The sequence below is a fragment of the Tiliqua scincoides genome, chromosome 2, assembly GCF_035046505.1.
Source record: "Tiliqua scincoides isolate rTilSci1 chromosome 2, rTilSci1.hap2, whole genome shotgun sequence".
NCBI classification, from domain to species: domain Eukaryota; kingdom Metazoa; phylum Chordata; class Lepidosauria; order Squamata; family Scincidae; genus Tiliqua; species Tiliqua scincoides.
The window spans coordinates 163,196,064-163,212,971 of NC_089822.1; the positions used below are offsets into that span (position 1 = coordinate 163,196,064).

The 16,908-nt window shown below is 43.4% G+C and overlaps 1 protein-coding gene across 3 annotated transcripts in view; it reads left to right on the forward strand.

Annotated features, from left to right (window-relative positions):
* COX10 (cytochrome c oxidase assembly factor heme A:farnesyltransferase COX10) overlaps nucleotides 1-10,405 on the forward strand; it is a 142,753-nt gene extending 132,348 nt beyond the window's left edge. For all 3 annotated transcript variants that reach the window (XM_066617091.1, XM_066617093.1, XM_066617092.1), the window contains exon 7: nucleotides 7,971-10,405. In XM_066617091.1, the coding sequence (XP_066473188.1) occupies nucleotides 7,971-8,377 (407 nt within the window). In that variant the 3' untranslated portion in view covers nucleotides 8,378-10,405. The remainder of the gene's footprint in view (nucleotides 1-7,970) is intronic.
* Nucleotides 10,406-16,908: the final 6,503 nt, after the last annotated feature.

Genomic DNA, 16,908 nt, shown 5'->3' on the forward strand with positions numbered 1-16,908 from the left:
TAGAGCTAGGAGGGACCTTACATAACTCAGAGAATTTTCCTACTTTTCAAAGAGGCAACAATAATCCAAAAGGTGGCAAGACAGAGAGGTAGGTCATCATTGACACAGTAGCACAGGATGTGCAAAGGCAGAGTACTGTTGCTCCATGTAGTAAATATGGAGACAGATGTGCAGCACTAGTAAGCAGCTGTTTTGAATTTAATAAGACAAAAGTCAGTCTATTATTTTCCCCTACCACCACTCGTTACAAAAGCTATTGTGATTCTGCCATGGGGACACCTGAGGGACTGATGCAATCAAAGTCAAAGCCCAATCAATAAATTCATTGTCATCTACACAGCTGTGTTAAGTTCCCATCACTTTAATCTTCCAATAAGGAAGATTCAACTACCCAGTTGAATAGCTGCTCCAGTTCATCCCACCTCTCCAATCTGTGTATCCAGGAGGGGGCACCAGAGCAGTGGCAGGAATGGACTTAAGCAAGGACAGCGTGTGGGTTAAAAGTACTAAATTCAGTTCATTTGGACATATAAAGTAGGAGGCTGTTAACAGTATCCTACTGCAAGCGTCAACATCTTTGAGCTATTCCTTACTTCATTACAAAAACAGAGCTATTCCTCTTTCACTCCTTTTGCTGAAAATCTAGTTTGCACTCTAGTCCTCTGCTGCCTTGACTACCGCAACATATTCCTTTCTGGTGTTCTGTTGTCATTGCCCAGCCATCTCAGAGCCAACCAAAATAGCACCAAACCACCTCCCCCCACCCACCCCCACACACACTCCTGCATAGTCTCTCTGCAGTCACACTGGTGGGGGATATACACTGTCACACAGCAACTTTGGAAACTCAGGGAACTGAGGCTCTTTCTTCCTAGAAAGTGGATGTACCTGTTAAGTGGTGAGGCGAGTTCCCATTCACTTCCCATTCACTTTCTTTTTCTTCTTGTACAAGCAGCAACTTGTCACTCAGATCACATCACTCTGCCTTAAATCCCTACACTGGCTTCCTGTCCATTCTGGCATCTAGCACAGATTCCTCACCTTTGCCTTCAAAGCCCTTCTCCCCTTATTTCTTCATCCGTGTCTGTGACCATCACTCCTCCAACTCCATCATCTTCAGCCATCCAAAGTCTCCTGCTCCCTTAAACTGCTCCATCCTTTCTACTTTGCTGCCCTTTATGCCTAGAACTGCTGACCAGAACACATACATGATGTCAAGTCTTTTCTGTTGGATTCTTCCTCAAAATCCATTTTTTCTGTGAAGACTTTGACGCAGCCCTTTAGTATTTCCAAAATCTAAGCTTAAAGTATATATAACTGAACTGACTGCTTCTTTTCCTGTTTATCCTCACCACCATCTACCCTCTATTGTATTCCTTGCCATCAATTTTTCAAATATCCTGGATTTTTATTGTTTCTCTGTAAAGAACTGTGCACATTTATGCTTGCTTGGTGCTTTATAAATAATGATGTTTGAATGCCTTGGCCATTTTGCTGCTGCTCTTGTACCTGTATTTATACCTGTGGTTATTGGGAACAGCTCAGATTTAGAATAATCAGATCATCCACAAAGGTTTCTTATACACAAAGATGTTTTAACAATGTAGCATTGTTCTGTCTGCTATTTCATTTGCACTAATAAGCTTTACTGAATGCAGAACCTTTCTACAGTTAGAGTGACTTGCATGAAAAGGAAACAGTATGCATAAGAATTTATATATCCAAAGCTATCATTGTGTAATTAAAAAGCAGCAGAAGTTGGAGGGTGTGGCAATAATATGCAGGCAATGTCATCTAAAGAGTTAGAAACCCGGAAACAGTTGTTCAGTGTTCTCTGCCCTTCCTCATGACCCCTGCCTCTTTTCCTGTGCTTATCTGTTGTACACAGGGTTGGTTGGTATAATGCAGGGCTTTCCAAACCCCTGCCTGCAAGCCAGATCTGGGTTTGGAAAATGTCCCCCATGCCGTAAGCGGCACTTACCATTCAGCATCCCTGTGCCCAGATCAACTTGAGAAAAATGCAAATCTGTAGCAGAACAGTAAGTGCCACTTGGGACAGGGAGAGCTTTTTTCAGGACACAGCAGCTTCCAGTTTGGAGAACTCTGGTATAAAGAAACTCACCAGGTCTGTAATTCAGTGGTTCTCAAACTTTTCAGCCCAGGAACCACTTTTTAGAATGATAATCTGTCGAGACCCACTGGAAGTGATGTCATGGCTGGAAGTAGCATCAAGCACGAAAAAATTTTAGCAATCCTATCCACACTTACCCAGGAGTAAGCCCCATTGACTGTCATTTTTAAAAGCATATACATTGTAGCCTGTTAAAAGTACGGATCTCCCCAAATGTAGTCACATACCATGTTGGCATCAAGTCTAACATACTAAAAATGAAATATTGAAATGAATGAGGACCTGAAATTGGCTTGTGACCCACCTAGTGGGTCTTGACCCACAGTTTCAGAAACAGTGTTCTAATTCATATTTTTCCCAAACAAGCATGCATTCCATTTAGTTACTATAGCAAACAACAAGCACCTGTCTTCAAGTAAACAGTGTTATTGCCCAGGAGAAGAATCCAAACCATCTGATCAATACAGCCAATGTGCCATTTATGTTGCTATCAGCTGTTACTGATGCCTGGGGATCCTCTGGAATATGTGGGAAGGTTTTGGCTGTCCTGACAGCACTCTGGTTACGCAGGGGCTGGCAGTTCTGGATAAAACAGTTCATCAGTTGGCAAGGAAATGTTCGTACTTTTTCTAAGAAGCTTAAATACCTTAATAGTAGTAAAATACGATTCATGACCTACTGTACCATTTATATTCCCTAGTGTTAGATGTCCCCTTTTTTCTCCTAGTTCATTCTTTTGTATGTCAAAGCAAGTTTCATAATATCTTAAAACAATCTGTGTAACCAATGGTGGACCTGATCCATACAAAGATAATCATTTTGAAATTATTAAATTGGTTTAAATTGGTTTCAGTCAGAGAGAAAGAGAAGAGAAAGAGAAAGAGAAAGAGAAAGAGAATTAATAGGATTTAGGGCACAAGCCTAACCAGGTCTAATCAGAAGTAAGTCCTATTGTGTTCAATGGAACTTATTCCCAGGAAAGTGAGGTTAGGATTGCAGCCTTGGAGACACTTAACTTTTGCTGTATCATGCCCAGCAGGTTTTGATGAGAGAGTGATGGATTCAGTTTGAAATGTATGTATTACATTCAGATATTTTAAATGAAGTTATTTTTAATCTATTTTTATCCACTCAGATTACAACCCCCATATCCCATGTATACCTTCCTATCTACCATCGTAACTTTTTCTGTCATACTGAGTTTTATGCAAAATGCATTTTGTCGTATTGGTATGTTTGGTTTAACGGTATAGAAAACAGCCAAAATTGGACTTTCCAACCACATAATTTGGGAGTTTGAACATATCTCTGCACCCATCACAGTTATACTTTTTGTTAATTCATTGTGGGCAGCTAGTGTGGTGTTTTGTAAGGCCAACTTTTACTGATGGGCACAGTTAGATGATGGAAATGTATAGAACTGTTTCTGCAGAGATAAAGTCCTACTTCAATCTCATTTACCAGGCCAAACATGGAACAACTTCAACTATGCAATTGCCAATAATGTTTATCTAAAGGCAAGTGGGTGCAGCTGGATTTACTCTTGTTTTCCAGTTCTAATCTCCCTCATCTGGGCAAAGAAGGTGTAATTTGTTTCAGCATCTTTTTAGCTAAAAGGCGCTGGTTTGTTACCATACCAAGATAGAAGAAAACAACCACACACAATTCTAAGTATAGGCCATTAATAGCTAAACTTAGACTTCAAAATCCCTGTAACTTCTTACATAAACGTTTAGTTTGTTTCTGAGAGACCCAAGAAGCTGGTGCTTGCCCCCTCTGCTTCCCTCTAGTGCAGCGGTTTTCAATCGCTGTGCTGCAGCACACTGGTGTGCCGTGAGGCTGCCTCAGGTGTGCCACGGAGCCAAGAAGTCAGGCAGCAGCAGCAGCACCGCATGCAGGAGAAAAAGGGGCAGCCTCGCAAGGGCTTGGACGCTCCTGCTGTTGCTGGTGCCTGCCCAGCGTGCTGATTGGGCAGGCAGCCAGAGGAGCCTGGAAGAGCTCCAGGTGGGCAAAGAGTGAGGAGGGAGTGAGACCGAGCCTGAAGGTGGAAGCAGGAACAGAGCCAGAGCCAGAAGCAGCTGGCTGGAAAGGATCCTGGAGAGACCCTTTTCCTTGGCTGCAGTGGTCCAAAGTCCTCCACTGGCAAGGCTTTGGCAGGAAGGGCGCTGGGCCACAATCCAATCCACACTTACCTAGGAGTAAGCCCTATTGACTATAATGGGGCTTACTTCTGAGTAGACATACAGAGGCTTGGTCACACTCTTTCTTGAATACATGAGCAGGCAAGTGATGCTTTTCTCTTCCCCCCCCCCACCTCCTCCCCTCCTGCACACACATCCCCCATCATAATTGCAGTTAACCCCTCTCTTTCTGACCTTCCCCTCCCTCTTCCCCACCTTCCAAAGTTCAAAACCAGTTGCCTCCCATTCTCTTTCTCTCTCCCCCCACCCCAGTGCACTTGTTTCAGCCACATCTCCTCACTGCTCCTCACCCCCCCCCCATTTCTCCAGTATGCTCAGTCTCATCTCTCTTTGCCAGCACCTCTCCTGGCATATCAGTTGATAACAGTTTGAACAGACTTGCTTCAAAACCTTTCCAGAAACCACATACACCTCCCTCTCCAAGCTTCTTGGGAATTTATTTCATTGTCATGTAATGATCTAAGGCTGCAATCCTAACCACACTTTCCTGAGAGTAAGCCCCATTGAACAAAATAGCACTTACTTCTGAGTAGGCCTGGTTAGGATTGTGCCCTCAGTGTATTAGGCTGCAATCCTAACCGCACTTTCCTGTAAGCCCCATTGAACAATATAGGGCTTACTTCTTAGTAGACCTGGTTAACTTGTGGTCTTAGTTATATTAATTAAATTAATTGTAACATAATAATGTAATTAAAAACTAGTAGTGTGCCTTGAGAACTTTAGAGCCTTGTCAGTGTGCCGTGAGCTGAAAAAGGTTGAAAATGGCTGCTCCAGTGTGTCAGTCAGCTACCAGAATCTGGAAATAATTTTGAAATTCCTTTATTTTATTCAAGGCAGAAGAATTACCAAAACTGTGCTTTAAGCAAAACAGCATTCTTGGGGTTGCCAAGGCAGTAAACAATGGCTTTAGGAAATGCAATAAGACTTCAACATCTGTTTTGGAGCTGAGATTTTAACCATTCTGTGTTTATTTTATATGCCTGGTTGACCATCTCTCAGTCATACGTATGTGAAACCAAAAGCCAAAACAATGAGAGGTAGCAAATTGCTCTGGAGGTCCAACTCTAAGCCCTGCTTTCTGTGCCTGGTTTATAACGTAAAGTGCCTTTGGCCTTTGTCTGAGTTTGTGAATGATAACACAGTTGAGCAAATCATGCTACTATTACAAGATGTTTTGCATACCCAGGGCAGTCATGAGTGGAAAATCACTGTGCTTTTGGTGCGTATGCCAAAACATAATATCCAGTTCCCTCAAGTTTGCATTACTCTGCTTCCTAATAGCTTCCTCCTAGGTGTATCAACCATGGTGAATAAATATAGATTTGTGCCACAGCTGCTAAATCACCATTTTGAGCATGGAAAGTGGGATACAAGTTGTTCGACTCTTTTGCCATTGAATATCCGTGAAACTCTCGTAAGGCCCTGTAAAAGGAATACAAATTGCACTTGTGCAGGCTACAAGTTGTCTTGGCATCTCTTGTTGAGATTTTCAGGTGCCTCCACCTGTAAAAATCCCCTGAATACCATTTGAATGATGAAAGACTCAGAGAAGGAGCACCAACAGAAAACAGAAAAAGGGGGCTTTCAGAATTTACTTGCACTAGAAAGCCGTATTCTGTCCTTTCTAGTATCCAATGATGACAATTTCTAGACCAATTGCCAGTTAGATACTATCCAATGGCTTTTCATTATCCACATGGGTTCCATTCCAGCCCTCCCCCCCCCCCAGATAATGAAATCCACAGGTTTCAGAGCCCTGTAATCCTGGAGACAAGGGGAACTGTGCTCCCCTCACCTCAAGAAAGTATTCTGAGGGCTGAGGAGGCCATGCACGGCCTCCCCGGCCCTCAGAATGCTTTCTAAGGTCTCTGGGAGGCCTTAGAAGGTGAATTCCAATTTTTTATAAAAACCAAAAGTGATGTTTTAAGGCCTTTAAAGACGTTTGGAAGGCTGGGTGCAAACTCCCCAGCCCTCAGAACACTCTCCAGAGATGAAGGGAGCACAGAGGGGTGGATCCAATTCATGGGTTCAGGGACCTGTGGATACTGGAATCCGCAGGTCCTGAATCCACAGATACCAGGGGCCCACCAATATAATACTTGAAAAAACTGAGAAAACATTAGGATACCTTGCACTCTTACCTTCCTTTCTTTTGTGGACAAATAGCCTTTGATTCTTCAGCACCAACAAGCCATAATGCCAGTATAATAAAGCCAGTTGAGAATCTGGATCTGTGAAAGTCTTAAGGCTATAGTAGTCTTAAAGAAAATCCCTAATGACAAAAAGAATAGTTTTCTGAAGAGTCTAATTGCTATCTGTGCTCAATTTCAGTAGAGTAGGATCCAAACTTGTAGCAGAAGGCTTTGAAAGTGGTCCTTGTAGACTACAATTAAGAGGAAATGTTCCATAATTATTTGGGCAATTATACTTCCTACATCTCTGGGTGCTTATTATGTGTCTCTTTCCTTGAATTCTTGCTTTTGCATCACATTTTAGGAAGACATTGGGGCTAGATAACTCACAGTGAAACAAATGGACCCTGAATGTTAAAGAACTGAAACCATTTTCCAGCCAGTGCCAGGGCTTTTCAGCCATTTTTTCCCCCAAGTATTGCCTTTGCAGGTGCACTTTTGCAAGTGTCGTTGCTACCACGGATGGCTATCAGAGCAGGTGGCTTCTTCCATAGTTGTTTCTGCAGTGAGAGAGAGGTTTCTCCAGTTGCTACTGCCTCATGAACACTCCTCCTCTCTGCACCCTCCTTGCCCAAACCTCAGATCTTTTGAAGGATCAAGCTGCAACACATCCACACTTTGTTGCCAGCTCAGCACTGCTTCAGTCATTGCGAAATCTGGCAGTGTCAGACCAGAAAGAAGTATCATGAGATCTCCACAAGTACCACCTATCATACTATAAAGTGAGACTTGTTGAAAATCAAGACCCGCAACATCAGATTTCTGCTTTAGTTTTGAGCATTCATGAGCCAGGAATACGTCTTTTTTTTTTTTTTTTTGAATGCTGAAATGTATGTACAAGATTGAGTGATTAATTGCATAATAGCATCAATAAGCACATTTGTAATAGCCAGCATCAGAATTATGAAATTATGGGGAAAAAATTATAAATGGAAGGTGAGATTGATTGCTTGTTTAGTACTTGACAGAAAGGAGCTAGAGGCAAAGGGATTGGACGAGTAGTGCAGAAATGTCCTACAATTGCTGGAAGCCTCACATACTCTTCTTAGCTCTAAGCCTTTGTGCAAATGCTGCCCACAGACTTCCTTTCCTCCAAATAGAATGCTAGAAATATTGTAATTAAAACATTCCTGCTGCCAGATTCTGTAATAGGTTGCTAGATTCCATCCTGCACAGCATAAACAATCTGACATTTGGAAACTTCCATATCTAAAGCGGGTATTTGGAGTTGGGGTGGAGAGTGAAGTAAACGTTTCTCCTGAGTTCTGTCATGTATACCTTCCACTGCCTTGGGGCAAGCTGATTATTTTAATGAGACTCCTGCACCTGTAAGTGATTTACTGGGTGTACCAAATGAACCAGCAGAAACCTCAGCCAAATTAAATGCATTTCCATATTAGTGGTCCTAGTGAGCTTTCTAATGCCTTCATTTCTCTTCTTCTGCAGGAGCACTGCTGCTGGGGGGGATCCTCTACTCCTGGCAATTTCCTCACTTCAATGCACTGAGCTGGGGCCTCCGTGAAGATTACTCCCGTGGTGGCTACTGCATGATGTCTGTCACTCACCCTGCAATGTGCCGGCGGGTGGCCCTGCGTCACTGTGTTGCCTTAATTGGACTTTCATCTATGGCTCCCATCCTTAACATCACCACATGGACGTTCCCCATCATTTCTCTTCCCATCAACCTGTACATTTCATACCTTGGCTTTCGTTTCTACAGAGACGCTGACCGTAGCAGCTCCCGTAAGCTGTTTTTTTGCAGCCTATGGCACTTGCCGCTGCTTCTCTTGCTCATGCTAACATGCAAAAAATCTTTGCATGAAAAGGCCAATGAAAAGGAGTCCATGAACTGAGATCACAACCGTGTGTTGTAAAAGTCATAATCCTCTGTGATAACGAGGGCTTCAGGGATCCCCAACCCAGTGGGTATGTTTTACTGATCATGCCAGGCTGGGAAGGTTTGTGTTGAAGTGTTCAGAGAAAATCTTTTCTGCCCAGTGAACGCTCTGTATGATTGTTTTCAAAATAAATTGTTTCTGTTGGGGCACACATGTGGTTTATGGGTTTAATTAATCTGATATGATATCCTTATTACCATTTACCTTATTAAGGAGATCATTTACCTTATTAAGGAAATTCCCTGCTCAGGATCAAGGGAAGAATGCTTAGAAAAGTCCTGGAAGTTTCTGAGATTAACTCTTTGCAGAAACACTTTGTGTATCTGCACAAATGCTTATTCAGAGAACTATAGTTACAAGTGAGCAACCTGTCCTCAGGTATCAATAGTAAAATCAACCGTTTTTCTCCACAACAATCTTCATTGGGTTTGGTCACACATCCCCTCTGTTACAAAAATGTTTTCAAATGTAGAAGCACCACAGGTGAACCCCATTTGTGGTGCCTCAGTCACTAATTCAATGGTTCTCACTCTTTTCAGTCCCGTGACCCACTTACTACACGGAACTCAGCAACCCAGATGTTTTGGCACTGACATGATGATGTCAATCACGTCACCACCAAAATTTCCGAGTTGCTGAACTTTTGCGAAAAGCCTGCCCCAGCGTGTCCTTTTACCAATGATAACACAATGCGATTCAGCACCCTGCCTGGTGGTTTTCTGCCCTCCCCAGGCCGAATCATGTCCTATCCTCACTGATGAAAACACGCTTGTTAGCAAAAATGCACCTTTCTCAGGCAGGTCTTTCACATTAAAACACACACACACACACACTCAGCAACACAGAAGCTCAACCGAGGCTCAAGCAGCATTCCGTGACCCACAGTTTGAGTAATACTGCACAAGGTGAAGACTCCATACCTTAAAACAAGTGTTTGTTTCCTGATTATAGACAAAGTCCTAATCCTTTCACTTGTGAACAGGACCCCTTCTTGGCAAGGTGTTCGGTGCATCAGTATCTGTTGATAAAGAAAGCAAAGCATTTAGAGAGTAACTCACTTTGTTGAAATCACTTCCAATTGCCTCTGTGTAAGTGGAAAGAGAAAATGGACCATTGTGTCCAGCAACTCGGATGAAATAATTGGGTATTCCAATAGCTGTAATTTTCAGGGAATGCAAAAGTATCAGAATATACCTAACTGGAGTATAACGTAAGAGTAGGAAGAGCACATCCTTCTTTATATGATACAGTGTTTCTGAAAATGGTGATCCACCCTCCTAGAACTCATTCTTAGGCATTTAAAAATAGTTTGAAACGTTAAATCCTGGCTCTCAGAAGCAGAAGGAATTACTGCTGGAATTAGGGAGGGAGGAGACCAAACTGGTCAAAATTTTTCTGGTTTTGGAATTGGTGGGATCAAAGGGCAGTGCTTGGTTAACTCAGGTTTTGGCAGTCAGGTCTACCTTAGAACATAGATGGCCAAATGGATGTCTGTAGACCCCATGTGTCTCAAGATGCCTTTATCCATACATACGTGTAATCGGATAGCACTACCCAGCAGATTCTGTACTGTAATTCGGAAAAGCACACTATCCTTACATTGGGAAGATCACTTGCCTCCTGCACAACTCCTTCATTCCTCAAGCCTAGGCTCTTAAAGAGAAATTACCCCAGTTGTCTTGACATGACAGTAGTGCTTCCTTATGGAGTATATGAATGAACTGGAAGTTGAGTATTGATGTTTCCAAGGCTTAAGATGCTGTCCTTGTCTACTTAAAAATATGGTGCTCTAATATCCTTGATGGTTTTAGGACTTCTGCCCTCAAACCATTATTCTAAACAGGGATAATACTGAGATCAGATATGCCATCTCTCCCAGTACTATTCTTGGTTGCATTCAGATAGTCTCTTGTGAGAAAAGCCAATCTAAACCAGAGTGCAGCTTCACTATTTATACAGTACTATTTCATTTTTTTTAGCAATAAAACTTCTAAAGTATACCAACATTACTGCCTGTGCAGCATCATTTCCATAAATTTAGAGGTACTTTGTTTTCTCTTATAGCTTTTTTCCATAAGAGCTCTTAGTGGCCGTAATGACACACGTTATCACGTCTGGCTGAATGTAAATGCTGAGTAGCTGGATTTTTATTTATTTTACAGAAAACACACCCCACCTATAGCTTGTGGAGGTTCTCAAGGCAGCTGACAACCAGAACAAAATAGTCAACCTAATACAACAACAATGCTGCCATTTTTTGGTTTTCTTTTATTTGGAACGTCAAAATTAGCAGCAACAGATAAATTCAACTTGCTTCAGGGATCCCCCAAGCCAAACACATGGTTGAACAGCAGTCTGTTGACCTGTCTTCTCAAGGCAGAAAGAGAAGACATGGGTCAGGTTTCTTAGAGCAGGGAAGGTCTCATTTTGAACACTTACACCACAATGTTCTAACTCGGTACCTGTGACTTACACTCCAATCCAACATAAATTCCCTTTACAGCATGTTTGAGACAGTGCATGCTGTCAAACCAGCCACTCTGACAGCATAAATGTAGGTTAGGATTGTAGCAAAAGTTAATTTTTGCCACATGAAATTGGACTCTGTTACCTAGGCTAGCTACCATCAGGTGGGCTGTGAGAAACAATAATAATAATGCAATAGTGATGCCCACTTCACCATCAGGAAATGGGCTCTATGTGGGGTCCAGTGCAAGCCTTTGCCTCACTGCCATCACCAATGTGGTGCCAATACCGAGCCCATGTCGTATGTTTGACTAAACCATCTCAAAAGCAAGTGACAGTATGATGAGCAAAAGGGCAGCCCAAGGATTCCAGTTCAGGTGGGTGGGCTGAATTGCTAGCAGGGTCATTTTTTGACTCTCATGTGTTATACCAGCACATGATCAGGAGCTCGACTGCTTCCAGTTTAGTACCATATGCAATCTTCACTCCTGTGGGGGGAAAAATGACATGTGAATGGACAAAGCCATGGCAGAGACTAAATCTGTTCCCCAGACTTGGGGGAGGGGGTGGCCTCTGCTGACCATTAGGCATGCATCTGTATCTTTGTGCATATGGCATACTACACAGAAATCAGTAGCTTCCACCATCGCTGTACACCTGGGGCTTTACTTCTGTATGGGTCCAATCCTAACTTTTGTTTAGGCCCAAAATGTGTGTAATGCACATTTGCATCTCCTGGGAGTTGGCTGCTGGGCCGGCGCAGGGATGCACGTTGACCCCCAGAGGCTGCATGCAGCCTGCGCGCCAGCTTGAGGAGGGAGGGCTGCATTGGCTTAGCTCGGCCGACATAGGGGTCTGGGGAGGGCAGGAAGGAAGTGGGAGGGAGGTGTTCTGGGGTGGGGGGAGGGTGGGTGAAGGGCAGTCCAGGGGAAGGCAGCCAGGGAGTGGAGGAGGGGCTGGGACCCAGCTGCTATGCTGGATCCCAACTCCGTTTCCCAAGCAGTACAGAGCAGCTTGAAGTCGCCCCATTCTCAGATTTATGCCACCTTCTGAGGTGGCACAAGTCCAAGGAAACCCACTGGGGCCATGGTGGCTTACCCAGGCTAAGGGGAAGAGTTTCCCTTTGCCTCTGGCTGAGTCACTTCTGGCCCCAATCTAGCGCTGGATACAGCACAAGCCTCCTAGCCTGCCTGTTCCAGCGCAAGATAGGTTTGTTAACTCTGTCAGCGTAGATCTGTATATGCTTACTGAGAAACAAGTCCCATTGAGTTCATGGCACTTACTCCTGAATAAATGAGACTGCAGCAGGTCAAAATACTAAATACGGGTACTCTGGGGTGTCTGGGGGTGGAGTTATGAGCCAGAGTCCTATGCAAAATCAGTCTATTTGCTTAAAGCAGCCGTTTCCAAACTTACCTTGGTTACAGTGCCCTTCTTCCATGGTACCCAGTCATGGCAGCACCCCCCCCCCCCCCAAGATCTCATGAGAATCACATGAGATCTCATACTATTCCATCCAGGCAAGATGGTGGCGCCTGGGGCAACTGGGAGGAAGGGGTCGCTGAGGACATCCTGCAGCACCCTGTGAGTGTACCGCAGTGCACAGTTTGCAAATCACTGACTAAAGTGTATAGCTTTAAAAAAAGAAAGAAAGAAAGAAAGAAGCTGTTAATGGAGGGAAACCCTCTCTCTTGCTTTTGGGCAACTGGCCTGAAATTAAAAGCAAACATACAATCTGAACCAGCCAGTTGGCAAGCCTCGCTCCATTCCATTACAATGATGGCCATTTCGCTAGTGGGTAACTTCCGGAAGAAGCTACCGATGCTCAGCATTCCCTCTTCCTAATAATGTCTCAATTTCTTTTTTCATAAAACACATCATCAGAGACGTTGACTCAAGTGGAAATGCAGTACTGACGGAATCTGCTGAGCTTGGCAGTGGAGAAAACATTCTTAACCAATCTGAAATCAGGAAATAACTTCAGGGTGCAACTACTATGATTGAATGACCTCAGAAACAGAAGCTTGCTCATTCTATACACCAGCCTTGTTTATGGCTTCAAGATGCTAACTGCATCCAAGCAGTACAGTACATTATCTTGGGGGTGCTTTGATCTAATCAGATTCTACATTTCCATCACTATTTATGTACTTTGAAAAAGAGAAATTCAGTTTCAGTGCACACTCATCCCTTTATTACTGCCTTACTATCATTGTCCAATTGTCCAATTGTTTTGTGAGAGAGGAGGGTAATGCCAATAGTCTTTTGTCTTTGCTGTCAACAGTAAATTGTTCAGTTATTAGTTCTTTCTGCTAGCAAAGAGTAATGGAAATTTATGCACAATCCGACTTGCTTGGTATTGGAAATCATGTGACAAATTTAAGAGTGTGTAAAGTTCTTCCCATCTTCCACTGAAATACTGTGCCAGTGTTGAGTTGTTGTGGGCTCTGAGGCAAAGTCTTGTTCTGGACACTTTGTGGTCTCCCCTACCTACCCACTGATGGTCCATTGAATGCTACCCAGGTACTTGAACATTCAGAAGTTGCCCTTGGCCAGGTAGGCACCTTGATGCATATGGGCCTTTGATCCTGGTTAATCTCTTGATGCCACTTTGGGGCAAATCAAGTTCTCCAATATTTCTAAAGATGTGTACACTGCCCTTGCTTTTCACAGAAGTTTCATGTTGAATGTACCCCAGGTTGGTTTGAAGTCATGACAGGCTAGCAAGGCAAAGCAAACTGCCTTGGTCGTAGCAGTTACGCATTCATAAAGAGCAGTGAACAGAGACAGGCCTTTGCCAAATACAGCTCTTGATTTCTTCCTTTTGGTTTCATTTTTCCAGTATAGATTATTCTTGTTTCCTGTATCGGACCCAAATCTAATGTGCCCCAACAGATTAATGCTCTCACACATTGACTCCAAAACAGCTTTTCTGTGCTAAGACATTACTATCTTCTCATACTTACGAGTGTCTTATATTCTTCAACTCTCATAAGGTAAAGGTCGGGAGAAGCATGAGAGTACCATTGCAGATCAAAACCTCATGTTATCACCTTGGAACTACAAAGTATCTTCCTTCCTTTAAAGCAATGTTTCTCAATCAGTAGTATGGGTACCACCAGTGGTACATGAGGTGGTGCCTGGTGGTACTCGTGGAACCCCTGGTCCCTGACGGCAAGACCAGGAACATGGCACAACTAACAGTTGTATGTTAGTTTGGGGCTTTATGTTAGTTTGGGGTATGGGGCTTGCCTGGGTAGGCAGAGCTCCAAAGCATGCTTTTCCATGCTTGAAAAAGCCCTCCCATCCACCCTGAGCCTCTTACTGGTGTTTGTCACGTGGCATCTGGGCTCCCAACCCAGAAGTAACTGGTGATGATATTGCCAATTACTTCTGGTGGCACTTCAAATAGGTGGCCCATGTGAAGTGGTACGGCAAAGGACAAAGTTGAGAAATACTGCTTTAAAGGGTGGTTTCTGACTTTTCCCAATCTCTTTAATGCAGAGTGATTTATCTGATCATGGCAAGAGCAGGTGCAATGGTAGGCAATTGTATTCATAGCCATAGCTTAGTAAATCACTTAAGGTGGCCACCTAGTCAGCTTTTCAGCCACTTGATAATTGTTGTGCTTTTTTTCTAACTCTGGGTCAATGTCCCATCAATGGACAGCTTTTAAATCTGCATACATGTTTATGAATTAAAGACCTCAATGCATTACTCAGTGTATTACTGGCTATTGTTTTCTTTTCCTTTGGGAACAATGGTAGGATGCTGATCATTACGATTAAAAAAGTTGGAGCTTATTGATTGGCCACACCCCAGATTTAAGATCAGTGGTCATTAATATCATAACCAGAGATTGGCTTTTGATACTCAAATGCCTTGAGAGGCCTCACTGGGGGGGGGGGGTAATATGATCTGAAGAATAGGCAACCAGGTTTTCTTATGAATTTATCTTAGGCTTTCTGTCTTCAGCACCTTTTTTCATGTCTATGCTGTAAATATAGTATCTTATTTGAGGTTCTCCACAAAATAAATGTTGCATTTAAAAAAAGACAGGTAGTTTGATCAGATTTGAAGTTTTATGATTTGCTGCTGTGTTTGCAGGGGCCTGCTGCGTGCTTGAGAGAGAACTGAGAATGAGGTTTGGGTTCCATCTGAGCAGCATCCAAACTAGGCTGAGCTCTAAAGTTCTCTATAAATTACCCAACAGAGAAACTTGGAACTGGAAGTGTCCATTACTCTGGTCAATGTATTCAGCATATCAGCTAATACACCTCTGCCTCTGGATAACCTCCTTTTTCGGACTGGAATGTTCCACCCCCTTCGGTTTGCCTTCTCTGTATCCCCCACCGTTCTGAGATGAGCAAGGGTGCCTGAAAAAGGGGTGCTTCCTTTCAAGTAGTCTGAGAAAGGAAACCGTGTATCTTCCAATGTGCCCTTTAAAAGATTCAGAAGGGTAATTGGACAAGAAGACAATAATAATAATAATAATAATAATAATAATAATAATAATAATAATAATAATACAGGTATTTATATACCGCCTTTCTTGGGCTTTATGCAAGACGGTTTACATAGGCAGGCTATTTAAATCCCCGTAGGGATTTTTACAATTGAAAGAAGGTTCTATCTTTCAAGAACCACAGCAGTCCAGATGTTTCTTTCTGATCTGGTTTCACATTCTGGCCTCCATCCTCCCATGCTCAGAGCAGATGGAATAACTCAGCTCAGCTTGTCAGCTGCTTCAAGGTCGCACGGTGCCGGTGGCTTCGAACTGGCAACCTTGTGGATGTTATCTTCAGGCAGTGGAGGCTCTACTCTCTAGACCAGACCACAAGCTCCACTTGGCGTCTCCAGCTATGCAGCCTGAACTTGAAATGCTGTTAGCTGTATGAGAAAGTCAACAAGTCCAGCCCTTCCACTTTTCCATCTTTAAAACAATTCTAAATAAGGGCCAGCTGTAGGGTGATTTGGCTGATTGGGCCCAATTGGGCCCTGCAACCAGCATCTTGCTCTTCACCTCATACTCCATGCTGAGGCGTCACAAGTGGAGTTTCACCATTGCAGGACCTCCCCTATTTCTGCCTTCCCCTATTTCCGATTGGTCCAAAATTGTGTGTGTGTGTGTGTGTGTGTCTCCCCAAAAAGCAGTTGGTCATGACCAGTGGCGTCACTAGGATTTGCGTCAGCCGATGCAGGAGGTCTGTGTGTCAGCCCATGTAGTGGGTGGGACAATGCCCCAGGTGGGCGTGGTGATGTACTGTTCCCCCCGCCCCCACTGCTTTTTGCCCCGCCCCCGCCGGCTTTTTGGCTGTACCTTTTGTTAGAACACAGATATTTCAATGTGGATTATTTCATTGTTTCATTGCATTCTGCATGAATTAACCCATTGATTGATATATAACATGATGGTATTATTCCTCCAAATTCTGATTTTGGTGATTTTGAAAACTTGTAGAGTCTCTCTCTCTCACACACACACACACCCCGTGTCAACTTACTAACACCTTATTGCAGCAGTTCTCAAACTTTTAGCACTGGGACCCACTTTTTAGAATGACAATCTGTCCAGGACCCATTGGAAGTGATGTCATGGCCAGAACTGACATTATCAAGCAAATTAACATAATTATAAATAATTAAATTAAATAAGGGGGAGCCAGTCCTGTTCCACCAAGTGAATCTACTCTGAAGTAAGTTCTATTGTGATCAATGGGGCTTACTCTCAGGAAAGTGTGGGTAGGATTGCAGCCTGTGAACCCAATCCTATGCATGTCTACTCTGAAGTAAGTCCCATAGTGGTCAATGGGGCTTACTCTATAGTCTGCCTGCAATAACAACCCCCCAAAAAGAATCAGTGAGCTCTTCAGCCCTCCCAGTGCCCAGTTTAAAGTTCTTCTATTTCAGGCACATCAGAATAAAGACCCACCTGGCTTCACAAGTGCAAAATAGAGAACTTTCCCCTTGCCATTCAAGCCTCTTTTTTGTTCTTTTTAGGGTGGGGGAGGTTGCCTTCT